The 26,751-nt window shown below is 39.1% G+C and overlaps 1 protein-coding gene across 17 annotated transcripts in view; it reads right to left on the bottom strand.

Annotated features, from left to right (window-relative positions):
• Window positions 1-26,751, bottom strand: part of VPS13D (vacuolar protein sorting 13 homolog D) — a 192,412-nt gene that overhangs the window by 58,662 nt on the left and 106,999 nt on the right. For 11 of the 17 annotated variants that reach the window (XM_065575036.1, XM_065575035.1, XM_065575034.1 and 8 more), the window contains 3 exons: window positions 26,073-26,224; window positions 20,196-20,330; window positions 19,457-19,624 (listed from right to left, as the gene is read on the bottom strand). In XM_065575036.1, the coding sequence (XP_065431108.1) occupies window positions 19,457-19,624; window positions 20,196-20,330; window positions 26,073-26,224 (455 nt within the window). The remainder of the gene's footprint in view (window positions 1-19,456; window positions 19,625-20,195; window positions 20,331-26,072; window positions 26,225-26,751) is intronic. The other 6 variants (XM_065575038.1, XM_065575041.1, XM_065575046.1 and 3 more) reach the window with 1 other exon arrangement.

Raw genomic sequence — 26,751 nt, 5'->3', positions numbered from 1 at the left:
GTTCGACGGCTGGAAATCGAACTTCTGGGTTCGACTTATCGCGTCTAGTCTGGACGCGATAAGTCGAACCCGGAAGTGCTCGCCGTCGACTGCGGTACTCCAGCTCAGCGAGAGGAGTACCGCGGAGTCGACGGGGGAGCCTGCCTGCCGCGTGTGGACCGAGGTAAGTTCGAACTAAGGTACTTGTTGCGTACCTTAGTTCGAATTAGGGGGGTAGTGTAGACCAAACCTAAGAAACCCACCTCCACGAGGGGCGTAGCTCCCAGCGCCGGGGCACTGTTTACACTGGCGCTTTACAGCGCTGCAACTTGCTGCATTCAGGGGGGTGTTTTTTCACACCCCCTGAGCAAGAAAGTTGCAGCACTGTTAATTGCCAGTGTAGACAAGCCCTTATTCCAGTGCATAACTACCCTGACAGTCAGGAAGTTTTTTCCAACGTTCAACCTAAACCTCCCTTGCTACAATTTAAGCCCATTGCTTTTTGTCAGATCCTCAGGCCTTGGCTACACTCGCCGATTCACAGCGCGAGTGTAGTCGCGCCGCCAGCACTGTGAGAGCTCACTCACAGCGCTGCAAGTACTCCACCTCTCCGAGAGGAATAGCTTGCAGCGCTGATTACACTGGTGCTTTACAGCGCTGCACTTGCTGCGCTCGGGGGGAGGGGTGTTTTTTCACACCCGAGCACAGCAAGTGCAGCGCTGTGAATTGCAAGTGTAGCCAAGGCCTCAGAGGTTAATGAGAATAATTTTTCTACCTCCTGGTTGTAACAACCAGTTATGCACTAAAAACTTATGTCCCCTCCACAGTCTTATCTTCTCCAGACTAAACAAAATCAATTTTTCAATCTTTCCTCATAGATCATGTTTTCTAGATCTTTAATCATTTTTCTTGCTTTCCTCTGGACTTGCTCCAATTTGTCCACATCTTTCCTGAAATGTGGTGCCCAGAACTGGACACAATACTCCAGATGAGTACAGTGGAGTATAGCGTAGACTAGAGAACAGCAGAAGAATTACTTTTCATGTCTTGGTTACAACACTCCTGCTAATACATCCCAAAATGATGTTTGGATTTTTTTGCAACAGTGTTACACTGTTAACTCATGTTTAACTTGCAAAATCCTCTGCAACCTCCAGATCCCTTTCGGCAGTACTCCTTCGTAGGTAATCATTTCCCATTTTGTATGTGTGCAACTCATTGTTCCTTCCCAAGTGCAGTCCTTTGCATTTGTCCTTATTGAATTTCATCCTATTTACTTCAGACCATTTCTCCAGTTTGTCCAGATCATTTGGAATTTAAACTCTGTCCTCCAAAGCACTTGCAACCTCTCCCAGCTTGGTATCATCCGCTAACTTTATAAGTGGACCCCATATGCCATTATCTAAATCACTGATGAAGATATTGAACAAAAATGGATCCACGGACATCATTCAAATGACTGAAAAAAATGTTCATGCATATTTGAGAATATAACATCTGATTCTTTGCCTTGTTCCCCATGCCTGGACAGAAGCAGCATGAATTAAATGTTTTGGAAGCTCTGCAAAAAAACCCCACAACTCTCACACATTCTTCCTCCCAATTGTCACCTGCGTTCTTTGATCTTCCTTCCAAATGGACTATACCTTCCAATTCCCTTCTCCATGAATGGGCAATGAACTTCTCTCTGATCCTCCACTACAGAGACTGTTGAGCCCAGATTCTGATCTCACTTACAATGTCATAAACAAATGAAGAAGAACAGGAGTACTTGTGGCACCTTAGAGACTAACAAATTTTGTTAGTCTCTAAGGTGCCACAAGTACTTCTGTTCTTCTTTTTGCGGATACAGACTAACACGGCTGCTACTCATAAACAAATGAAGTGATTCACTGAAATCAATGGAGTTACATTGGTAAAGTGGTGTGAAAACAGTATCTGGCCCATGATTCCTCACCAGCTCTCTCTGACATGAGGCCTCTTTCCTGAGGACAGCAGAGAAATAGGGTGCGCTCTTAAACTCGAGTTTGATAACTCAAGTTAACATACTTTTTTTTTCCCCCCCCCTAGTGAAGACTAGGTCGGTATCCCATGAATCATGTCTTAAAACCTTCTTTGAGTTTAGCAATCAGTTAATGAATATCTCTAAAAACTAAACTGTTCTGCATTTTCCTTTGCCAGCTGAAATCAGTATCTAACTTGCTGTAATCTGACTGTCCACTTTGGAGATTTTAAATCAGTGGCTTGCACACTTCCCTTTGAATCGTATTCAATGTTAGTTAGCACTATGCTGCCAGAGATGCCATCTTTTAGATGAGACGTGTAAAAACTCTGAGCACTTGTGATCACTAAAGATTTCATGGTATTTTTTGCAAGACTAGGTGTGTGTTGGTTGCTGTGTCCTAGGCAAATTCCCATTTGGGTAATTACACTATCTACATTTTCTAGAGTTTCACGTAGAGTGTTAGCACTTTCCTATCTTAAATGTATGCAGTGTTGCTGTGCATTGTTAAATATATTTAGCTGTATAATTTGTGACAGGTTTCAGAGTGGTACCCGTGTTAGTCAGCATCAGCAAAAACGAGGAGTCCTTGTGGCACCATGCATCTCATGAAGTGAGTTTTAGCCCACGAAAGTTTATGTCCAAAAAAATTTGTTAGTCTCTAAGGTGCCACAAGGACTCCTCGTTGTTTTTGTATAATTTGTAAATTTCTTCAGGATTTTTTGGGAAGAAAGGCACTATTCTTATTTAAGACATTAACTAAGTTATCCCACAGAAACGATGCATCCAGAGCAACTCCAGTCCTGTAAAAATCAAAACCATACACAGTTTCTTTGTAAATCAAAGCTCATGCCAAATAATAAACTTCTGACACAGAAGAAACTGCAAAGCAAATGAAAATGGAGTTAAGCCCAAATTTCTGTACTGACTGTTCCGACTAATCAGACTGTGTGAGGCATTCAGCACAGGAATCAGTTTAAACTAACTTTTAAAAATGTCTTTTTATCCTCTGTAAATCCTTTTGGTACTTCCTAGTTCACTGAAGATGTCACAAACAGACATCACATACCTAAAACTCATTGTAATCCACCCACTGAATGAAATGTTACAGAACAATACATTCAGGGGTATCCTTTAGCAAACCAAGACATGACAAGATGGATTTTGGGGGAGGGGAGGGAAGTAATTAAATAAAGGTCAGTTATAACATATTCTTTGTGAATACTTCCTCACCTTCAACACCCACATAGATCTCAGATGGTGAGAACATTTCATGTGGCTACACTACGGGGCTTTTAGTGAGACACCTGTGCCGCTACAACCATGCCGCTAAAAGCCACGCAGTATAGCTGCTGTTTGTCGGCGGGAGAAAGCTCTCCTGCTGACAAAAAACTTCCACCCTCTACAAGTGCAGCGGCTTTGTCAGCAAGAGAGCGCTCTTGACGACAAAGCGTTGTTCACACTGGTGCTTGTCATCGGTAAAACTTTGTCATTCTGAGGTGTTTTTTTTTTTTTAAAAACACCCCTGAACGACAAAAGTTTTGCCGATGAAGTTCCAGTGTAGATAAAGCCTCAGTGTAACTCACTTTTAACATTTGTTTTGCGGTGCACCTTTGAAAGACAGATTCTCCCATCATGTTTGGCAACAAACACTGTTATATAAATCAAAACAAACCCGAGATGTGGAAAATTCTTGTTTTTCGCTAGGCTTTGTCCACTGCTTTGGTAGAAGCCAGCCTGGGCAGGGATTTCTTTCGCAAAAAATACAATACAGAGTATCTGATACTGACTAGCTTCCCAGCCAATCTAGATCAATATTATATTTTATCATTTTTTAAAAATTAATCCTTATCCACACTGGCTACAGACACTATGTTAGAAACAACTGTGTTTAAGCTAGGTGCTATTATTATAAACATGATGTTCCAAGCCTAGTGAGGATACGGCAAATCCAAAGCAGTCTTGCAACCAAGAGGACTTACAGGCTCCCCAACACTGTATGTTGTTGGTCATGCAGAATGCTCTAAATTGCTGCCCTTGCAACTTCCTCTTAAACTCTTATCACCACCTCTGTGATGTTCAGAATTTTGTCTCAAATTTAAAAAGTAGGGTCTTAAGGACTAGAAGGGAGAGAACTTATAAGCATGCAAATTCAATGACAGACAGGAATAATTTAAGTGCCAACTGAACAGAGTTAGGAGTTGGAAAAATCTAGTAAGTCTCTCATGTGATGGCTGACTCCCTCACACTTCTGGGATTTTCCTGTTGCAAAATCCAGATCACGATGTCTGGAGAGTCATTCTGACATCACAACAGCAAATCCTAAACAGAATCCTTCGTATCTAGATTCAGCGGGACAGCTGTTCATTACAGGAAGCAAGGCCTCCATGAGCAGATATAGGAAAGCCATGAACAGGCACAGTTAGTATTAAGATTTCCAGAGTTTTCGTCAAATGCACACGTTCCTTATCATAGAAGCAAAGAAGGCTGTCCTAAGCACGAATGCAGGGTTTGAAAACGTTTTCTTTTTTCTGCTGCTATCTTAACACTTACTTCCTTTAAGTGTTATTGACAAAGTTAAATCTCTCATCCACACAAAGCTTGGGCTTGAAATGACCTAGTACCTCAGTTGTGTTTGTCATGGGAACCAAAGGTTCAAACATGTGTGTGTGTGTGTGTGTATATATTAAAAAAAATTTGAGAAACTTAGAAAACTGTTACTGAAAAGTGTATTCTTTTAGCCTGTGTAGTACAAAATCTGATCAAATTATCCTTTATCATCGTTCAAATGTATCTTAAACTTCTTCATACAAATGAGAAAAGTTTCTTTACCACTTTCATGAAAGCTACAGAACAGAAGACTAAAGAATTAGAAAAAAAGTACTATGAGTCATAGGCGCCAACTCCGTGGGTGCTCTGGGGCTGGAACACCCACTGGGGGAAAATGGCGAGTGCCCATCCACTCCCTCCCCTACGTGGATCAGCACTTCTCACCTGCCGTGAACAGCTGTTTCGTGGCATGCAGGAGGCTGGGGGGGGGAAGGGCGGAGGAGCGAGGACGTGGTGTGCTCGGGGAAGGGGGCAGAACAGGGCAGGAAGTGAGGGGTGGGGATGGGAAGAGGTGAAGTGGGGGCGGGGCCTGGGGTGGAGCCAGAGTCTAGCACACCCCCCCCCAGCACTTTGAAAAGTCAGCACCTGTGCTATGAGTTCCTGTTTGTAAGAACCATGTCCATAAGATCTGTATTTATAATATATATTGTACTAAAAGAGTCACATTAATAACACTTTGAATCAGTTTTTACAAGTTTACCATTGAATATATATGTTGTAATAATATTGTTTGGACAAGTCTCTAATAGTGATTAACGTAATGGATAATGCAATAGGTTTCAATTAACAGAAGTCAATATGTTTTAGTCCCCTGAAGTTATTTGCCTTGTTTTTATCAAGCTATTTCCACAGTCAGTTCATTGAGCGTTTTTACTAGTCAGTTATAGGATTCACTACAAAAAAAAATCTAGTTTAGTTGGTTAAAAAAAGATTTTACACTAATTAAACCTCTCACATCGAAATGCAAAGTAAAAGCATTATTTGTTTATTTCACTGTGTAGCTGTTCCCTAAACTTAAACACACTGCATGATCTTGTTTAATGAACAAGCACAATGACACGCACCAAGGACAGACTGTGTTAGTGAAAAGCAAGCAAACTCGGAGTTAACACTGGCAATCTATCAACTCATGCTGTTGTACAAAGCTATTATAAGCACATACAACAAGGAAGATCATGCAGAGTTATGAGCTATATACATAACACGTAGGCACAATGAGTGAATTAAGAATATGTGGCCAATCCTTTACTATAGATTTCCTGGCTTTTGTTGTGGTGTCACCGGTTAATGTTTAATGCATTTCTGTGTCTCTTGTTAAAGCATAAAAACCCCTCTAATGGAAATGTACTAGAAATTACTCTCACAACAGACCAACCTCTTTACTGTGCAAATGCACAATTACCTAGCTTTTTAAAAAAATATGCATTATTAGATGGATTGTATAAATAGTACATATTTAAAGAATTTTTTAAAAAACATACATTATTTAACAGAAAGGCAAGAAGCCATTTTCCCCACTTATAAATACATATTTATCAACCGTGTATTATCCTGGGCCTGAAATATGAATAATAAAAGTACTTGTGGTCTTTGAAAACTTATTGTGTACATGTGGCAGGAGCGACTTCTCCAAATTAAAAGCCGTAGTCATTTAAAATTGATTCGCAAAGTATTTGAAGTGGCAAGATCATATCACTGGTCATTAACCTCCCCCCCACCCCAGCTCCCTTGCTCAAGCACAAGAGCGTTTCTAAAAATCAGTTAATATATATTCTCTCTTAGAAAGCATAAAACATACCAGACTGATTTTTTTTTTAAAAAAACAAGTGGGCCCAGCAGAGAAAATGTATGAGAAAGTTTAAGCCAAGAACAAAATGTTTATGACCAAGTTACAATCCTCTGAAGACAGTGATTTATAATGGAAATACTGACAGAACATTAAATATAGTGACAGAATTGATTTAAGCTTGAATTAGGTAGTACTATACTGAATTTCTACAAATGCGGAAATCATGGTGGTGTCATATACAACATGCATATAGACTCTGACTCCTTTCTGTCCTTAGTTATTGATCAACAGAAGAACAAAAAAGAAGCCAGCTGCATTCAACACTGAACGCACAGGATACCTTTTTGGAGATTCTGGAGACATTTCCCCCACCCCCACTTATGTCACAGAATCAAAGTAAAGGGCCTTTAATTAGCTCACATCCCATCGTTAACTAAGCTTCGTAATACATTCTGACAACGGCATGTTGGCTGGGTAATCTGTGAAGCCCCCTGATGAGTTGTCTGTATGGATGCCTGATTAGCTGGGTATCCCAGGGGAGCCCCCGCTGTTTTTATCTCCACAGATGCCTGATGAGTTGGGTAGCTTCCCCCAAGGATCTCCTGTGAAGCTGCACCAGCAGGTGCCCATTGGCAATAGTTTTGTGTTACAGGGCTGAATGAGTGATCCCTGCAGGAACTGCCAGCTGTTTTCACATACACAGAAGGCAGTCAAAAGTCCACCGCATGAACTTGGAATGACCCCAACTGCAGAGTCACTGGTGGGTTCATCTGGAGGGCAGCTATGCTTTATTAAACAACTAATACTCTTAACAGATAATATTTTTTCCTTCTGAAAGTTAACTCTTTCAAATCGTCTAAGTTTTTTTTACATAGTGTAATGGCATGTATTATAAACTCTATAGTACTTTTAAAGATCCTTTCTAGTTCTTTGAGTTAACATGTAATAAAAGTATCTTGGCACAATTTGATTTTTTTTTTTTAATCTGACAGATCTATTTTTAAGCATTTTTTTCAATGTTCATTGATTTACTTTTTCACAATTAAAGGAATTATAGGGAGGGGGTCAGACAATTATTTTATGACAGTGGACTCAGATTCAAAAAGTGAAAGCTTTATAACCGTTAAAATCCAAATTGTCAACACCTCATGTCAAAATACATAAAGCAAATATCCTTAAATCAAACTCTAAAGTTTTCAAGCAGCATTTTTCCTACTTTGACTATCTGTAAATATCTATTACTATCCATGGATTTTGTTGTGGTGGTGGTGGATTTGTGTGTGTGTATGGTGAAATTTACGCTTACCGACATTTAGTGATTGAAAGCTAATCCTTCCATTCCTAAATGTACTTAAAGAACTTTGTCAGCTTAAAAGTCTCCTTAAAAATAAAATGTCTTTATCTTAATACCTTAGATGAGCAAAACAATATAATTTCATTTTACCATCTGTGCTATTTGTTTACATTCTGAACTTCATTCTGCTTGGGAAAACCGACTAGTCACTTTCACTTTCTGTTTCCAGTCAGTTTCACTTTCTGTGGCTGATACCTATTATCATTTTGTAATAAACTGCTGGAGAATATTTAAAACAAAGAATTTTCTTTTTCTTTTTTAATGAATTAAGACACTTGTACTTTCTGTAGTGCTTTAAAGTTTAAAATGAAACCTAAATGTGTGGCCAAAACTATCTTGTAGCGTTTCTTTAAAAACAAATAAACCCGTGTATTCACCTTATGTTCAAAAATAAATCACATTTTATTAGCCAACAGATTTCATTCTCATTAAGGCTTTGTATATATCTATTTTAAATTTTCCACAAAGCTTTCTATATTGTCTGTATCCAAATTATAGTTGGGAGGCCTGTTTGGGCTGACACGAAATCACTAAAACTGACTAATCCCAACTCACGAAAAATTGAGACTCTACCCTTTTCACCTACCAAAGACTAAAAATGAGAACTTTGAACACAGATCACGGTTTGCTTAAAAAGAATACCAGCAACTTATACATCACACTTCAGTATAAGTTTTTTAACCTACTATATATTTATACAATACTTAAAATTACTGTAACCAAATCATAGAAGAAAAACAGTTCTCTATTACGTCTATTTGTTTATTTTGTGTATTTGGCAGCACTGTGTATATGATGTTTTAGTATTTCCTCTGTACAGTTAGTTTCCTCCACTTGGAGTCAATCACACAGAAAAACATTAAGAAAACTAGCAATAATGGCTTGTAAAATCTCAAGCTGGTGGGGGTCTAAAGCAGGTGTAGAAACTCAAGTTCTTTAACTTGGTTTTTGAAACGGTCTAGATTACAAGTTGACAACACACTTTAAAATTCAATAAATGGCAAAGCTTTTTTTTTTTTTTTTTTTTTTTTTAAGCAGTTGATAAACTGATGCCTTTTGCCTACCACATCATTTTGCTTGGAAAAAGCTTGGTATAAAGCTGCCAAATACATGTCCGTTTGCTTCTGAATGCATACTTATTAAAAGAGACACCAAGTCCAGATCAAACAGTTCTTTCAACAGAGCACATCATCAATTTCATTTGAACTCACAGGCAAGGTAAAACAGGATACCAGTTTTTATGTAGCTGTTTAACAAAACACACACTCTTTAATGGTATTTTCCCTCAGCTATGACTGTGGCCACAACAGAATCATAGGGACCACATAGATCTATTTATTTATCTATTAATTTTCTTTAATAAAACATGAGGATTAAGGTGGTGCGGGTAGGGAATATGGGAAGAAACAAAGATTCAATGACCCTTTAAAACTCATAGACTTGCCTTATCTTTGCACAGATTTAAACCAATCTCTCTCAAGATACAGTGGTCATGGATGCCAGATCTTTCTGAACATATGAAGGAGGGGTGACATTTTTCATGGTTTGTGATTGTCACCCCATTAGTCAGTGGAATCACTGTCTACTAAAAGGAGGCACTTCCCTTTTACACTGCCCCCAAGGATCTGAGTGGTCTGCTTCTACAGACCTTCCCCCTGAGTTGGGGGAGCAAGAGATTGAAAACTAAACCCAACTTTCCCGCATATTCTGTATCTCTCTACACAGATTCTTATACTGCATTCATCACCATTGTATCTGATCACCTTTCACTAGTGCAGGGGCAGGCAACCTATGGCACGTGTGCCGAAGGCGGCACGCGAGCTGATTTTCAGTGGCACTCACACTGCCCGGGTCCTGGCCACCGGTCCGGGGGATTCTGCATTTTAATTTAATTTTAAATGAAGCTTCTTAAACATTTTAAAAACCTTATTTACTTTACATACAACAATAGTTTAATTATGTACTATAGACTTACAGAAAGAGGCTTTCTAAAAACGTTAATGTATTACTGGCACGCGAAACCTTAAATTAGAGTGAATAAACGAAGACTCGGCACACCACTTCTGAAAGGTTGCCGATCCCTGCACTAGTGCATTAAGCAACCTGACCATACATCTTGTTTGTTTGCACAGTACTACATCACCAATTCTGATTATTAATTTGGCCAGACAGTTGGTCTATAATTTTCCATTTGTCCTTATAGTAACTGGAATATCTCCTATCGCTGTCCTCAGTTCCAACTTCTGTTGATTTCTGATGCAGCAAAAGCAGATGTGCTGTCACATCCCTTTATGCTAAAATGCAAACTCAACTGACAAGAGGCAGCCACGGTCCGCTGGATCTACTATTTAATCCAGTTTAACAGATGTCATAAATGATGTTTTATATGGAAAATCTTCAAAAGCTCAATCACTGAAACTAAGAGGAGATTACTACTTAAAAACAGCAGAAAATGATTACAGCACAGAAGTCTGCATTGGTTCCATTTTAGGCACACAATTAAGAATACAGAAGACTTCTTGCACATAAACCTGTACCAACATAATGTTAAAATTCTGGAAATGAAAAAAAAATCCACTCAAGGTAATGAACCTTGAAACCTGCACTTCCATATTCAGCTCAGTATCCAAAAGGACACCTAACAATTTGCCTGGGCAAAACAAACTCAATCAATTAGGTGTCCGCAGCCTTTTCTCATTTTGCCGAATTTGAACCTAAACCAGCTGTCACATCCACTCATTAGTCTTGGTCAGACAGCAGAGTGGTGCCAAGATGAAAGTGCCACAACCTAGACACAACAATATCATAAATTGATGACAATGAAGATCATACCACATCATCAGTTGTCTAGTTAGCTTCACATATACACAAAAGAAGAATGGTGAGAAAAGTTAGCTCTTCTAAACTTCATGTGTGAAGATCCTTGATGATGAGAAATTTCCCAGCACTACTGAATAAAATTTACCATAGGATGACTCATTTCAGCTATTTACAATTCCGTTCTGTCAAAATGATCCTGGAGTTGCTCAAACAAAACATTTCCAATGATGGACGTGCATTAACTGTCTTAGCTTCTGAATAGAAGTATCTTAAATGAGAATGGCTGACTGTATAAATCAAGGGATGCAAAATTTTAACTTGCTGTTTATTTTACAGACAGCTATCCACACCTTGGTAGTAATCTGCTTAGATTACGGCAACCTTCTTCTTTCTGGAGTACAGGACTCCCTTCTTACATCCCTCCAGCCTGACTAAAGTGGCACTGACAAACTCATCTTCCTCTGCCAATACTTGTCCATATTACTCCCTTTTTGCAGCCTCCATTACTCCCAATCGCTTTCCACTTCAAATTCATATCCCCTAGTCATAGCCCTGCCACTGCCAACCATCTCATCTCTTGTTTCCTGTCAGTCTCCTATTAGGATCATATGCTCTGCCAAGTCTACTGCCCTTCATGTTGTCTTTGCTTCCCCTTCCCACACATGCCTGCATGTCCTCTAAATTCCTGGACTATCCTTCCCATACCTGTATATTAATGTTGCCTCCTTACCTGGCTTCAAAATCCCACCTCTCTAACACTGACTCACACTCCTACGGCAACATTTAAGTTTTAAAAGTTGGAACTAACATTATGCATACCTTACGAAAACAAGAAACACACTATCCTTATTTGAATTAACCTCCTTCCATCTGCCTTGCATGATGTCAATTTTCTTTGCATGCTTTTGTATCGTATCTAACACGGCTAGTAATATCCTCAAGACAGTATTTATTCTCTCTAAAAAGGTCCATGCAAACCTCTGGTGCTCTAAAACTTTATATACAATTAGGATGAGCTCTGAAACAATGGGCCGAGCCTCTGGCTCAATGAAGGTATCTTGTGAAGTATGGATATATCCCACTGAATGTTTCCAGACATCTGCCCCAAAAGAATGATTTAAAGCGTCAGATAAACAGCAAAGGAAGTCCTAATATATACATGGAAAAAACATGTCTTGCCTTTGTTGGCTGTGCAGCCAGTGTTCTTCTGTGATACCATCGAACAAGATTCATGGAGTGGCACAAGACTAACAGAACTGTTAACTAACTGGCAGTATTGCTCAACCACCATGGGGATGAGAAACATCAAGGATCAGAGAAGCTAGTTTCTTCCATGGTGGGAAACCACAAAACAGAACAATGGATATATACATATAAAAAAAGAGGATGCTCTCTTCAACAATGCAGACTTACTATATTAATGAAGTAGGAATCTCACAAAAATTTGACAACTAAAGAAAACAGGAAACAGTTCACGGAAAATAAAATACTTATTCATGCGCTGAAATGCCATTTTAAAGATTCTTTTAAGTGTTTATTTAAATCAGTAATACTCAGACCTCCGTGGTTTAGGAGCCAAATTAGCGATCAACATTACCCAAAAGAGCTGTAGTAGTGTGAATTCATTGTTTCATTTACTAGATAGATATCTATATAGTAAGAGCGTCCTGACTGGTCAATAATTAACCACAGTGTTTTAATATCATGTGCTGCAAAGAGCTGCAGAACACATTAAGGAGCCACTTGTAGCTCCGGAGCTTCAGTCGAAGGATCACTGATTTAAACCCTACCAAGACCTATTTGACCAATCTAAAAATGTTGCGTTAATTCAGTAAGAAAAGCAAATCTGGTAAAAATGTAGAGATAAGAACTCTCTTGTGCAGAACAAAAGGATGGGTGATGTGTCATAAGGGATCAAAGATATATGACAGAATCCCTCCCTAATGTTATGTTAATGTGTTTTTTAAAATATGCATCTCCCAGCTGTGCTCTGTGCTGAAAACCAAATATTATTTAAAAAGTGACATCCTGATTGGTTATAGATTCTTTAAGTAGCAAAGTTCAGGAAGTAAATTGCCTTTTTATATATACAGTTAAGGGAAGATGGCTATTAGCAAATAGTTCATAAGTAATCACTGTCATCTGTTCACACAATGAAATGTTCTACAGCTTTAATCTGCTTCAGGGACATTGCATAAATGATAGGTCGAATGTCACTAATCAAATTTTGTTTATATTTAGTTTGCACAGGAAGCAACTAAAAGTCTGAGTTTATAAACTGCTTTGTCACACCCCTGAATTCTCCCTGATTTTATATGAAAGAAATTCTCCTTTACCTGGGTTTTTTGTTTCTCTTTTACTCCAGAGTTGGAAAATTAAGAGCTAGTGCAAAAAGTACACCTACAAAAAGCCAGCCACCAGCTGGCAACTGCTTAAGGAAGCAAAATAAAACCTCCTTCAGAAAACATCAAACTTTACTAGAAAATCTGAGCTCTCTTTTACAATGAGGTTTATCCTTTTATGTTGCTTATATTTATAGCTTTCAGAATCCTTATTATCCCTTTGCAAAAACTTATGATTTTCTTCCTTTGATTTAAATGTTTTTTAGTATTATATTGACAGATAGTTACAAAAGAGACTTTTTTCTGATACAAAAGGAATCATGTCAACGGACCTAGTTCTCATTTGAAGTAAAGCTAGGATCTTAACCTTTTGCCATAAGCAGGCTAAAGCCAAGTCTTTAGGCAGGTTACAGAACACATTAACACTTTGTCTGCACTACAGATTTGTAGTCGGCTAAGGAGCAGTCCTGTTATAACTGGGACCCCTGACACGGTTGTATTTGTAACGCAGACAGTCCCGGACAGGCCCTTTTTTGGTTTGGCTCAGGGCTCAAGCCTTTCACCTCCTTAATTAACTCAAGTAAAAATGGCTGTAATGGATTCCTACTAGTTCCTGTCTGTTCATGTCCACAAATAATTATTATAATTGGCATTCATGGGTCAAGAGAGACCTAGAATTTGAAAACCAGGGAAACTGCAAGTCAGGACTGAGGTGCATCGGCAAAGCTGTCTGGTGGAATTTTCAAGGTCCGAAAGCTTTATAATATTGTTTTGTTTTCAGTGTTGCTTTTATTTTTTTAAAACATTTTCCCATCAAATATTTATATGCAGAAATGGAACGTAGCTTTTCCATCACATACCAATGCTTTAGGGTACATTACACTGAAGCCAGGCGTGTAAATGGACGAATGGCAGCCCGGCTAGATGTACTGGCACTAGCTGTACTGTAACTAGCTTGCCATAAAGAAAAGGAAGGAGAGTGGTATGGACTTCAGCATTGGCTGCACAAGCGAGAAGGTATACAGGGTGGTCGGGGCTCATGCTGCTCACTTCTATTTTTAGCGAACTAGCTTGAGCGCAGCTAGCGTGGGTACATCTACATGAGCTGCTATTCACACCAGTGGCTGTAATGCATATATACCCCTAGGATGGATTCCTATAAGGATTGCAAATTTTAGACAAATCACGTACAGTATCTGAAAAGTTGATTCTCACATAAAATAGCACAAAACAATTATAAAGTATATTAAACTTTTAAATCATTTTGCACCAGGAGTTGCATTATCTTGGCACAATATCTATTTACTAGTATTGGGTACACTGAAACAGACTTCAAGTCAGAAGCGAGTACAGAGTCAATACAGGGTTTTAATTTATTTTGGTATTTAGCTCAGCATCTAACATGCATTTCTGACTGAGAAGTCTCTGAAAGAGTAATAATTTTAGGTTTTAGTAGTATCATGCCTAAGGCGGAAAACAAAAAAGAAAAAAAGTTTGCATGCCAAGAATTTGAGTCATTTCTGTGCATATGGCCACTGTAGGAGCCTACATGCAGAGGGAATCAAATTCCCTCAGGTGCCTATATTTAGGATCAAAGTACTTTTTAAAATACAAAACTTGTAGCCTCCAAGGGATAAAAACTACAAAACTGTCTGAAATGAACTTTATTTAACCTAGGGTTTTGTGCCAACTTAAATACACTGAACTTTTCCCACTTGAAAGAAGGCATTTACCCACTGCGTGTTCGGAGATGCATGGAGAAGCCATTACAGGAATAATCAACAGCACTGTAAAACAGAAAAGCCATAAAATGACAAAAACAGATTCAACTTATAAATAACTTACTTTTCAGTTCATGCAGGCACTCTGTATATATTTCCTTTACAGTGATGATTAAAGTTTAGCCTGACATGGTTGTATGAACAGATCTAGTCCTATTTACAGCCTCCAACTCACCTTGAAATCTAATATAAATTTTATTAAAGGATCTTATAAGACACCAGGTAACTGAAAAACAAATAAGATTTGTGAAAGATTTTCCAGCCTGTGGCTGCTAATTACTAGATATTGAGGACAGTTCATCAAGTTTTGGCTGCATTGCCAGCTCCACAGAATTGGTTGCATTGATGAAAAGGGACAATTTCTGGCACCGCTGAATCAGGTGAAACCCTTTGTAGCGAGAGCAGACACTAATTAATCATACTGTCTCTACAGACGGCACCGGTGGAGCAACATGAACATGATCTATTGGCCAGGTCATGTTTTCTGTTGCAGTTACGGTCAGATTTGAGTTTTTCCTTCTTATACTTAACAAAAATTAAAATGGTACCTATGCGACACACAGTTCTATATATTTTAAAGAGAAAGCAGGTTTTAATTAATTTTACTCACTGCAGCAGTTCTGACATTTCACAAGTTATATTTGAAATATCAGTTTGGAGTTCTATTGGCATTCCAGGGTTATATCTAGTTGTCCAAAAGCAGTACAACTAGTTGGGAACAAGCCTTCACCTTCATCACAAGTGTCTTGCTCACCCCCGCCGCATAAGCAGGGGGATTATCACTCTGCTGAGAGAAGCCCTTTTTGAGAAGGAGACTGTTGGTTGCTCAACTCGCATGCAGTTTCAATGGGAGTTTGACATCTAACTGCCCACTGTGTCTTTGAAAATCTCCCCAACAGAAACCTTAGTTACAAATGACTCTGAAGTTCAAAGAATGACCTTGCCCTTGTGGAAAACGTAGTAAGGCTCGTGCCTTTAAAGGCAGAGATTTATGAGACTCTTACTGCAGATGTGATTGCAACCAGGAAACAAATCCGTATGGAAAGGAAATACAAAAGAAATAGATATCAATGGTTGGAACGGCTGGATCATGAGAGCACGCAGCACTGTAAGCACAGAACATGGGGATAAGTGTTCATTTGGACAAATGTACAGCTCTCAGGAAGCTCCATATCATTAAGTGATCTACCACCAGCACCACCGTGACAAATATAGGCCCTATCCTGTATTAGGCCTGTATTTGTGACACTGTTAGTGCTTAGACATAGATGATAGGATGGGAGATCTCAGCTGCAGGTCTAGATTGTCCTGTAAGAAATCTAAAGGAGATGGAACACCGCGTATACTGGTGCTGATACTTCCATCTTGACACCAGTACGAGATCTGGGTCATACTTTTGCATAGGCCCAAATGGTGGAAAGCTTGCTAGGAGCAAGGAGGGTATTTATCACTTTTGAGAAGCAGCATGCGATCTTGGTTGAGACTTGCTGCTGCTCAATAGACAAGGTGTTAAGACTCCGATAACTTGGGTTAGGATACAGCCGCGAACTTTGAAGATTCTGTTTACCGAGAAGACCTGTTGAAGAGCTTTGTGGCAGATCTGCTAGGTATGAAAACCCTGGTCTTGGCTTATCTGGGGTTATGAGACTGCCCAATACTACTACATTTTTGACCTTTTGAATTGCTCTTCCTATTAGTGGGAGAAAGGGAAAAGTGTCTAAAAGTAGATTTGGCCATGTTTGGGTCACAGCCTCCGCTCCTATTGACCTGTCTGCTTCCCTAGCGAAGAGCAGCCTTCTTTTAAAATTTCTACTAGATGGGAACATCTGCCCCTGGGGATAACATAGCAGCAGCAATATTCCTTGGTGCAGAGACTGCACAACATTGTCTATCTGCTTTTGCATTCAGCGTGCTTCCTTTTACGTGGAGCACCCTGATAGAAACTAAGTGATGTTCCGTCCAGGACAGCAGCCATAAAGCTCCCGTACTTAGATCAACTTTTTGAGTTCCATTTTCTGGTTTACGTACGCTGCAGTTGTCTGGTTGCCCAATTGGCTCAGGAGGCGCTCTGCGAAGGTTTGAACGGCCAACCTGACCACTTATCTCTAGCAAAAGTTGACACTGTGAAGCCTTTCATACCTTGACTGCGTTCCCGGTGAGCCCTGAATGGGCTTCCCAGACATAACGGCTAGTGTCTGTGGCCAGGGGCTTGGGGACCAGATTGGGAAAGGAGAATCCTTACATAAGACAATGGATCCCTCTTGAATGGTATTTTCACTTTCCTTTACATTTGCTGTTGGGAATTAATCTATGCCCGTTTAACAATCTCTGAAACTCTCACATGTGTTGTCTTACCATTGGAGTAATCTCCATGCAGGAGACTAGAAGAGACAGAAGCTGCAGGCAAAGAAGGATTGATATCACCCAGTTCCACGATACTTCGGAAATTAGAAACTGGATCATGTTGACTCTTTTCCTGTATCAGAAAGACTATTGCCCTTATCTTGTCTACCTCAATCCTAGGTGAATGATCTTCCAGAACGGCATTCGGTTTATTAGAAATCTTTGTGCTTGAAACACAGACACTGGACATTTGACATGCCGGATAACTAACTCTGATCTGTTTTATCTCATACATATTGTGACTGAGAAGTTGACAAATAGTTGTTTTTTGTAATTAACATAGGTCATTTTTATAAAGGAAGATATCTATAGAGCCTTATTGGCCTGGTGATTGCTCTCTTTACATCTTGGCTGCCACTCTAAGTTACGGGGGGGGAAAAGGATTCTCTCCCATCATCCTATCACAGACGGCCCATGTTTGGGATTCTCCCAAGAAAAAAAGCACAAGGATAATTTTGGGAGTATAGTTCCCTCAGGAAGATGCTCTGTACATACTGTGCACCATGAAGCTGGGCTGTGACAGTAACCACAGCCTCTCCAGCAGGGGTAGTCAATTTGTTTTTTTTGGTCAAGGTCCAAATTTCTTGCTCAAGGTATAGTCAAGGTCCAGACTCCAGAGGAAATAATAATAGAAATAACAACAATCATGATAATAAGTAAATACAAATATTTCAGGGTCTGTTCAAAAGTGGCTGGCAGTCCAGATTTGGCCTGCGGTCCGCCTATTGACTACCCTTGCTCTCCAGTGTAAACTGACTGCCTAACTTCCGCATGCCTCCAATCAAGAATGCAAGCTTCCAGAACCAGAGGAAAAGGTGCAAGCCCCAATCTACCAGAGACTACCAATATGATAATACTTTCTTTCGCACAAACAGAAGTGTATTCCTTGTTTAATCACTATCTCTCGCCTACACCTCCCCACCCCAAAAACAGTCCGCTCCAGAAATCTTAAACCTTGAACAAATAACTGCTCTTCACCATGTGATAACCCTTTTATGACTCGGTTTTGTTCATCTGTAGATGCCTTAACTGCATCCACCCACAAAGATGAAAGATCATCATTATGGAACTCCCAAAAGCACTGATATTCAGACTGTTAAAACCATTATGTATATTACTTTCTCTATAATCTAAATTCCCATGCAACTAACATGGACTTTCAGTTCTCTCTTGTTCCCAAATTGATAGAACATATCTTTAGGATCCACCATGGTCTATGATGGAAATATAGGTTTTAATAAAATAGTAAGTTCTTAAATAGAGCTCCCCTTCTCCATCAAAAAGTCCTCATGTGAGGAAGGTATTATTCCAACTTCACATATAAAGAACCTGAGGAAGAGATGTTAAGTAATTTGCCCAAGACCACAAAGGGAGTCAGTGCCAAAACCAAGATGTGTTTGTACAGTGCCTAGTACAATGGGCTCTCGGTTTAGGATTGGGGTTCTTAGGAGCTACCGCAATACAAATAAACAAAATAATTCAAGGAGTTCCTAGCTCTAAACCCTGTGCTCAGACCATGCCTTTTTCTCAGGCACAAAATAATTAATGAGATTTTAGAAACAGTTACAGTACTAGTGCACTAGAGCCTCCTAATCAACTTACCTTCACTTTCCTCAGAAGGAAAGAAGCGTTTTCACCATAGCACAGAATTATTTATTAGCTAAATTTAAATCAAACACTTTTGTTTTGTAAGAGTATCAAAAAGGCACAAACCCGGAAAGCTGTACACAGAGAGTATCAAAGATTTTTTTTTTTTTGAATAAATGACATTTTCAAAACAAGCAAAACAACTTTAAAACCTGGTAAAATAAAACTTGCTACTATGTGGCACAGAAAAGGGAGCATCCAGGGTAGTGCTGGCAAATCTTTCAACTCCAGGATGACAATAATCTTTACATTCACATCATATTAACTGATTAAATTCCCAGTGAAGAATTAAACCTGAACATCCCAAAGCCCTAGAATTTCAGCAAGATTCAATAACAGAGTTAATATACAGTTCTGTTCATGTATGCAGGAAGACTCATGTTTTAGCCATGATGGAGAATTATTATTTTACTAACGGGGGCCCTGAACCTGCAAATACTTATACAAATGAGTAACTCTAAGCACTTGAGTAATTCCATTGACTTTGATGGGGCTTCTCAGATGCTTAAAGTTAACTATCTGCATAAGTATTTGCTAGGGGCCTGCACCCCAAACAGTTTTTATTCCACACGCAAGACCTATGGAAATTAAAATTCAAGGACGATCTGTTTATAATTATATCTTAGTTATTAACTAATTAGTTTTAATGTATCTATAAATATGCAACATGTCTTTTTAGTGTGTTAACTTGCACGTTATCTACAGATTATTTCATGTAACAACAATTACCTTTGCAGCAGAGTTTGATACTCCATGTGTGACATTTCTTATAAGGCCACCAACATTTCCATATTTTATTAGCCCTGACACACCTTCTGAAACATCATTCAGGAGACCCATAGGGTTGCCAAGGAAATCCACCGAGCCCAAAATCCTTGCTGCCTGACTAAGCAGCTCCTATAAAACACAGTTAAATGAAAAACATTATCTACACATCAGATTTCATGGTCAGCAGAGCTAACAGTATTTTAAAAACTACAACACGCTAACATTTGACTCCTGGAAAGAACAAAAAGATGCAAAAGTCAAAACATTATCGTAAGAGACATCAACAACATTTCTACTTTGTACAGTGTTCTGATTGGTAAATCTATCTAATATGATATCTGTCTACCAGTCGGTGTCTGTTGATCAATATGAAAAATGGGAACATAGTTTAACTATTTAGTTCTGGAGAGACTAATTCTCCTCAAAGTAAAAAGTATACCAGAACATTAAAGATGGAGGAGCCAGAAGTTAATGATTTCAGTGGCGCTACATTGATAGACTCCAGCAGAGTATCTGGCCCCTAACATTCAGTATGATTAAAGAGTATTTATATAAACACATACAATGATTAAGCGTTACATATTTACTCATTAAAACAGGAAAGGAATTTAATATTTTATAATATTTGGTAAAGAGCTACTAAAACAGAAAAGTTGTAGACTTTTAGTGGATGTCACAATATGATTTATCTGACACTCACCTCTTGAAAGTGCTTAAGGATGTCATTAATGATAAACTCCTTTGTCTCATATGGGTGGACCCTAGTGAATGGATCCAGGTTAATCACTGCATCTTCAAATCGGATTAGAGGAAATCCCAGTGTGCTTTTCAGTGCCTAATTAAATAAAAACTGGAATTACAACTTTTATGTTCATCTGTACTTCTCCTCCATGATATCTGAATTAACTGATTTCTAAGCAGGCAACAAACCAAATTTATCTAGCAGCTATAACAACTTTTTCCTGATACAGTATATTCGCCTTTATCCAAAACCCTATTATCTGAACCGCTGCATTATCCGAATCCCTTCGTTGCTGGGGGACCAGGAAGGGACTTGGATAATGAGAAGGTTTGGATAAAAAAGCAGAGATCCTCAGTCACAGCCGTGAGAAAGAGGATGACGATAAGTCCTCAACCGGGGAGGCCACCCTGCTACTGAATGGCTCGTGCAGCAGCGCAGGGAGCCCTCCGCAGCCCTGCTGTCACAGGAGTCAGCGAGCTAGTGGGGCATGACAGCGGAGCTGCAGAGGGCCGGTGACACCCGATCTCTGCAGCCACAAGGTGCAGGGAAGGCTGCAGTTCTGGCAGGGCAGAGTAGAGTACTGGCCAGGAGTCCCTGCTCTGCCCCGCCAGGACTGCAGCCTCACTCCTTGCATTTGCAGGGATCGGGTGTCTGTTGCTTATTTTTCTGTGTGAGTTCATTCAACAATATAGTTAGTGTCTGATTTTACCCAGACAACTATTATTAGGACACTGCAAACAACATTGTGAAGGAAGGGAATTGTGCCAGCAATGAGAATACAGGCCCCATCTGGATTTTGTTTGGTATGTATGTTAAAAGGATATTTAAGGTAGACATGCTGTACCTAAGGTTAAATCTACACTACCTTACAGCGATATAGCTGCGCCACTGTAAGATATCTCATGGAGTCGCTCTATGCTGATGGGAGAAGCACTCTCGCCGACACAGTGTGTACACTACTGCTTATGCTGGTGACATTTAGTGTTTTTTTCACACCCCTGCGTGGCATACGTTTTGCATACATAAGTGACAGTGTAGACATGGCCTAAGCTCATACTTAAAAAATAAAATATAGTCTAATGGTCTATCCATTCACAAGTTGGCTGGGAACCTGAGGAACCCTCAGACTAACTGTAGATGTTTTTATTTGCTGCACTTTTTTAAAAAAATTATTTATAGTTCTAGCATTACAAAATTATGCCTAAAACCAATTACAACTCTAATAAAACCGTTTAGTCAGAATTTGCCTTTGCTTTCCTCCAGTAGTTTTAATGCATTTTGAACAGCCTGCCCCATATAGCTCATCTTCCATAAACTCATTTTCAAAGCTTGTTTAAGGTTACAATAAAAGGAAGGATGTTTGTGTTATCCCCTCTGCAACCAAAGGGATGGGGGTGGGAGCAGTAGAAGAAAGCAAGTTTTTACTTTTTAAACAGGATGAAGATAGAAGAGGTCTAAGTGGAGGGAGCCTTATGGGGGGGGAAGTCTGAGCACTGGGAGGAAGATGACTGAAGAAACGGACACCCCAGGTGATGCTTGCACATACGCTAAAATTACTTTAGAGCAGCACTGCTCATCTTCATCTTAGACAATGTCAGCGATAAAGTAACTTTGAAAAGGACAATTCTCTTTATGAAGTGTATCTATTGGATCATTCACTAAGACTAGCACAAAGAAGATATGGACTTTGGAATCTTCAGCTGTGGCTATTTGACAGTATTAAAATACATCAGAAAAGTGATATACCTGAAATATTTTTCTCACCTTCAAACTAACACCAAATTTCTGTTTGATTCATAGCACTGATTCTGAAACTTACTCTTAGATGAAGACAAGCTTTAGCAGAACCTTTCCTACCCGTGAACAGAAACCATCTTTGGCAGAACTTTTTCTATTCATGAACTGCAACTCTAGATGATTTGTGACTGAAATGAGCAATGGCATCCGTGACATTACTGCTATCAGTGTGACTACATGTTATATCTAGAAAAGAGTGGGGTTCCATGAAGCCAGTGTCACTTGGTCTCCAAAAGTGAATGTTGCCCAAGAGACAAGCATGTTATGATCTCCTATCTTACCTTTTAATATAAGCATACTAATTTTGGACAAATGAATTCAGGAAAAGAAATGAAAAGAAAAAAAAATGGAGATAACATTTAGATTGAAAAACCTTAGTTCTTTTGGAGGTGGGGATTTTTGAAATTAAAATATATTTTAACATCACAGAATTGAGGTATGTCAAATACAACAACAGAAAATGAGATGAAAAGCATCTGAGGAACTGTTTTCCTTTTATTTCCTTTTAACAAGAAATTGTAGAAAGGAAATGAAGATTAAAATTCACTTTTATTTCAGTTCCTAGGTGGCATTAGCTGTTGAAGCATTTACTAACTTCACAATCCACACCAAATACCTAACCCATTGAGACTCTAAGGTATCAAGAAATCTTTGGCCTTTATGTTATATCTTTCAACATTAATCATTGTTACACCCATGTTAAAATGTAAAGTTAAATTAGGCAAAGTGAGTTATTCTGCCATCTTCAGGCCACTAAATTATGTTACACAGCTGGCATAGGTGTGTGTATTGGGGGCGGGATAAACTAGGAACTATTCATGTAGCAACTGAATAACTAAACAAATGCAATAGTGTACAAACCTGTCACTTATTTGCACAAGTAGCAAGCAGTTTCCTGTCCATGATTGTTAGATACAACATAAAGCAGGTCTGTTGATATAGGTAACTAATAAAAATAATAATCTGTCTGCATTGACATTGACAAACATTAGTGCCCAAGGCTTAAAAACATTTGAGGAGGTAGGGAAAAATATCTATCAATAGTATAAAAAAATAACTTGGATATAAAACTGTATAGTAAATTCTCTCTTTTTCTCCCAAACTATTCTGTACCACACAGGACTGGAACTCCCTTCTCTGAAAATTTCATACATGGTCACTGACTGTTTTTATAAAAAAAATTTTATATGCCCAGTTTTCTTTTGAGATAATGCTGGCAGCTGCTGGGATGTATCTTTTTTCAGTTAACAATACCAGTTTCTTTCTTTAAAAAAAAAAAAAAAAAAGCAAGAGAGACTGTAGTAGGGTCAAAAATTTTCCAGCAAAAGTATTTAAGATCTGTGAAAATACCTTTAGTGTTCTTGCTAAATGCTGCCATTGTTTGATAAGTGCATGCCTCTAAAACAACTTGTCTTACAAACCTGCCTGGCCGGCCAGGCAGTCCTACACACACTACCACTTCCCTCCTCTTCCTCAAGCAGATATGGATGAGGAGCCAATACCAAAAAAAAAAATCTTACACATTTTACATCCTGTGTTACACCACAGAGAGTGCCGATAATGGTTCTGTGAACAAGGACAAGTCAAGAACAGGTTGTTAAAAACAGCCTGAGTGCGTGGGGATGAATCTCATTTTATTTCCCATGGCTGAGTTCTCCACAGGATTCCATGGTAACACCTCACATGCCACAAAAGAAAACATTTTTAAAATGTGTAGTTTTTAGCAGTGTTTGTATTAGTGGGGTGAAAACAGTAAATGATCCAAACAGGTTTTCCCATCTTTCTTTTTTTTTTTTTATTTAATTTTACTTTGTATCCATTTAAAAACAAAGTCAATTTTGAATTCATTTGTCATTGATATTATTTTCAAAGCACTATTAATTTATTTTCTGCACATTGTTGGCATTTCTACCAGAAATGGTGTTGGATTTTTTTGGTTTAATCAGATTGTATGAACTCCCTTCCCCTTGCTTTAATTTTATGGTGCTGTACACAAAAAGGGTTAACGGTGGAAAGGTTAGCCTTCCCCATCATTTCAGGTGGCCAGTAAAGCTGGTCAGGGAATGACACTTCTGTTTCATGACAATTTTCAAGGTCTGGAAATTTGTTTTCATTGTGCACTGGTTTTTGCAAAACAAAACTGTGATGAAATGTCTGTTTTCAGAGCAAAAAGTTGGGTTTTCAATCTCTCTCTCTCTCTCTGATCCATCCTAAACCTGTGAAATCTTTCCATCAACATCTTTTTGTTTTCCCTACATGTTTTGGTTGACAAAATGGCAGTTTTTGACACCCCTCTCCCCCCAAAAAAGGCAAAAAGTGTATGACCAGCACTAGCAAACCGTTCTCCAACATCTCTCTGAATTCTCATATTACAGTCACTCTCCTGTGGTCCTCCTCTTATCCACGTGCTGCTCCCTACAGTTGAGGAGCTTGCCTTGTTCATTCTATATTCCCCATTCCCTCCAGACACAGACTATTCCTTTCTTGACATCTCTTTAGAGTAGGACATTAGCTTGACATTCTCCATAAATCATTAAGAGGCCATTCTGAATTAAAGAAGGCTTCAGTTAGTTAGGCACAACTGGTAACAGTGTTCTCCCCCCCGCCCCCGTTCAAGATACTTCCAGAGCAATATGAGTCAGATGACCTTGGGGCTTGCCTCATACTGGAGCTGCTACTTGACTCTGAATTAAAGCTCACAAATCTAATCATTGCAGTAAGCAAAAGATGAGCTACAAGAAACTATTTCAGAGCTTCATACAACTCTCAGTTTTAGGTACAGACATTTTACATAGATGGCAAAATGGATGCACTAATAGCTACACACATGTCCACTGCTCATTTAATGATTTTCCTCAGGACTTTAAAGAATTTAAGGGCAGACTGTATGGCAAGAACTTCCGAGTGGTTTGAGATCCCAGACTGTGAGATTCCTATGTAAGTGGATTCCTAAAACTCTGACAATACAACTTCTCTTGAATTCAATTAGCTGGAATTGGTAAATTCTATGCTAATGAAGAACTGCATGAAAAGAAAATCTGAGCAATATTAATCACTTGTTCTCCTTTAAACTTGCGTAAAGTGTGGGGGGAAAGAGCCTGAAAGAGGAGAAGAGAACTCTCTGAAATCTCATTTATTGGAGAATTCCTATTCCTATTGGTGAACTGGCATTTCCTAGTGACATTCCAAAAACGTATTAAAGCATCACGACTCATACAGATGTTAAACACTAGTTAGTACTAAAATCTTTGTGTGTCAGACTGCATATTACTTGCATTGGTTGTACATCTTATCGCTAGAATAATCCAATGGTTTTATGGACCAGCATGTCATAGGCATCCAGGAAAGACAGAGGAAACTGCTTCAAAATCCTCTGAGATGTGATTGTGCTATTTATTGCAATTGAATGTACTTTTATAAGTCAACTTCCGTAAATAAAGGCACTAGCTTTAAATTCCAGGCTATGCTGGTCTTACTTGTGTTGGCCTTCAATCTAAGGTTAGGATTTATCCATTTTTAGTTACCCTGTATTATTGCTTTTTAGTTTTTGAGCACGTGTATGTGAGAGAGAAAGAATTTAATGGAGAACACACACTGCTGTCAATATTAATATTATAAAGTATTTGATTCAGCAGACGTTATTCACTCAACCCCAGTTGCATCCACTTGATCCCTATGTACGTATATCTTGTTTTAACTACTGATGACAACAATGCATTTAAATTTGTGCAATAGGTATTTTTCTATTGATAATATAAGTGAAGGCGGCACGCCTATGCTCCTTACTATAACCAGTGAGCTTTAAACCTCCAGGCTTTAGACTGTTGCAACAAGAAGTTAATATGCGGTGTTGGAACAATGAGCCTCTGAGCCTACTGCTCTAAGAAAGCTTGTACAAGATGTTGCAATCTAGGAAGATGCTGCATAAGCAGAAACAGAGAGCAGCAAATTAAAACGTACACATCTTTTTCTCCCAAAGTAAATCTATCTAGTCAGAAAGATAGCGGATCTAATGAGGTGTTGTGTGCACTGGCTTACCTTAAGGTCTAGAGGCAGTTTGTTGGAAGTGAAGACGCTCAACTTTATCTGTGGCACATTGATTTTAAGATTTTCAAAGTAGTATCGCTTCTGCGCCCCACCTTGATCAACGGTCTTTTCATGGAGGTTTTCGTCATACTTTTCAACTTCTGCTATCAAAACATAACATAGGAATAAAAATCAGGTAATTATGAAAGTATACAAAACTATGAATGTGTATTTTATAAATAGTTATGAGCTTTCTTAGCTGAAGATTACAAGGGGATTCAGCTTGTAATGTTTGAATCAAGACTTTCCCATGCTTGTTGGCTTTTCAACCTAGAGTGTTCATTTGGACTCATCTCTACTCAACACATCTGCCTCTGATGTGAGAGAAACCTCAGTTTAGTGCTTTCACCTCAAACCTTGACTCCTTACTTGTAGCTAGTTAATACAAATTATGGCACCCAGACACCTAAGGCACACTAAGTCCCCACTAAGTCCCCACTTCGGACTAAGGTACGCAAATTCAGCTACGTTAATAACGTAGCTGAATTCGAAGTACCTTAGTCCGAACTTACCGCGGGTCCAGACGCGGCACGGAGGCTCCCCCGTCGATGCCGCGTACTCCTCTCGCCGAGCTGGAGTACCGGCGTCGACGGCGAGCACTTCCGGGATCGATCCGGGATCGATTTATCGC

Source organism: Chrysemys picta, chromosome 21 (genome assembly GCF_011386835.1).
Source record: "Chrysemys picta bellii isolate R12L10 chromosome 21, ASM1138683v2, whole genome shotgun sequence".
In the NCBI taxonomy this organism is placed as follows: Eukaryota; Metazoa; Chordata; order Testudines; family Emydidae; genus Chrysemys; species Chrysemys picta.
The sequence above is the reverse complement of the archived record's forward strand: the minus strand, read 5'-3'. Positions and strand labels throughout refer to the sequence as shown.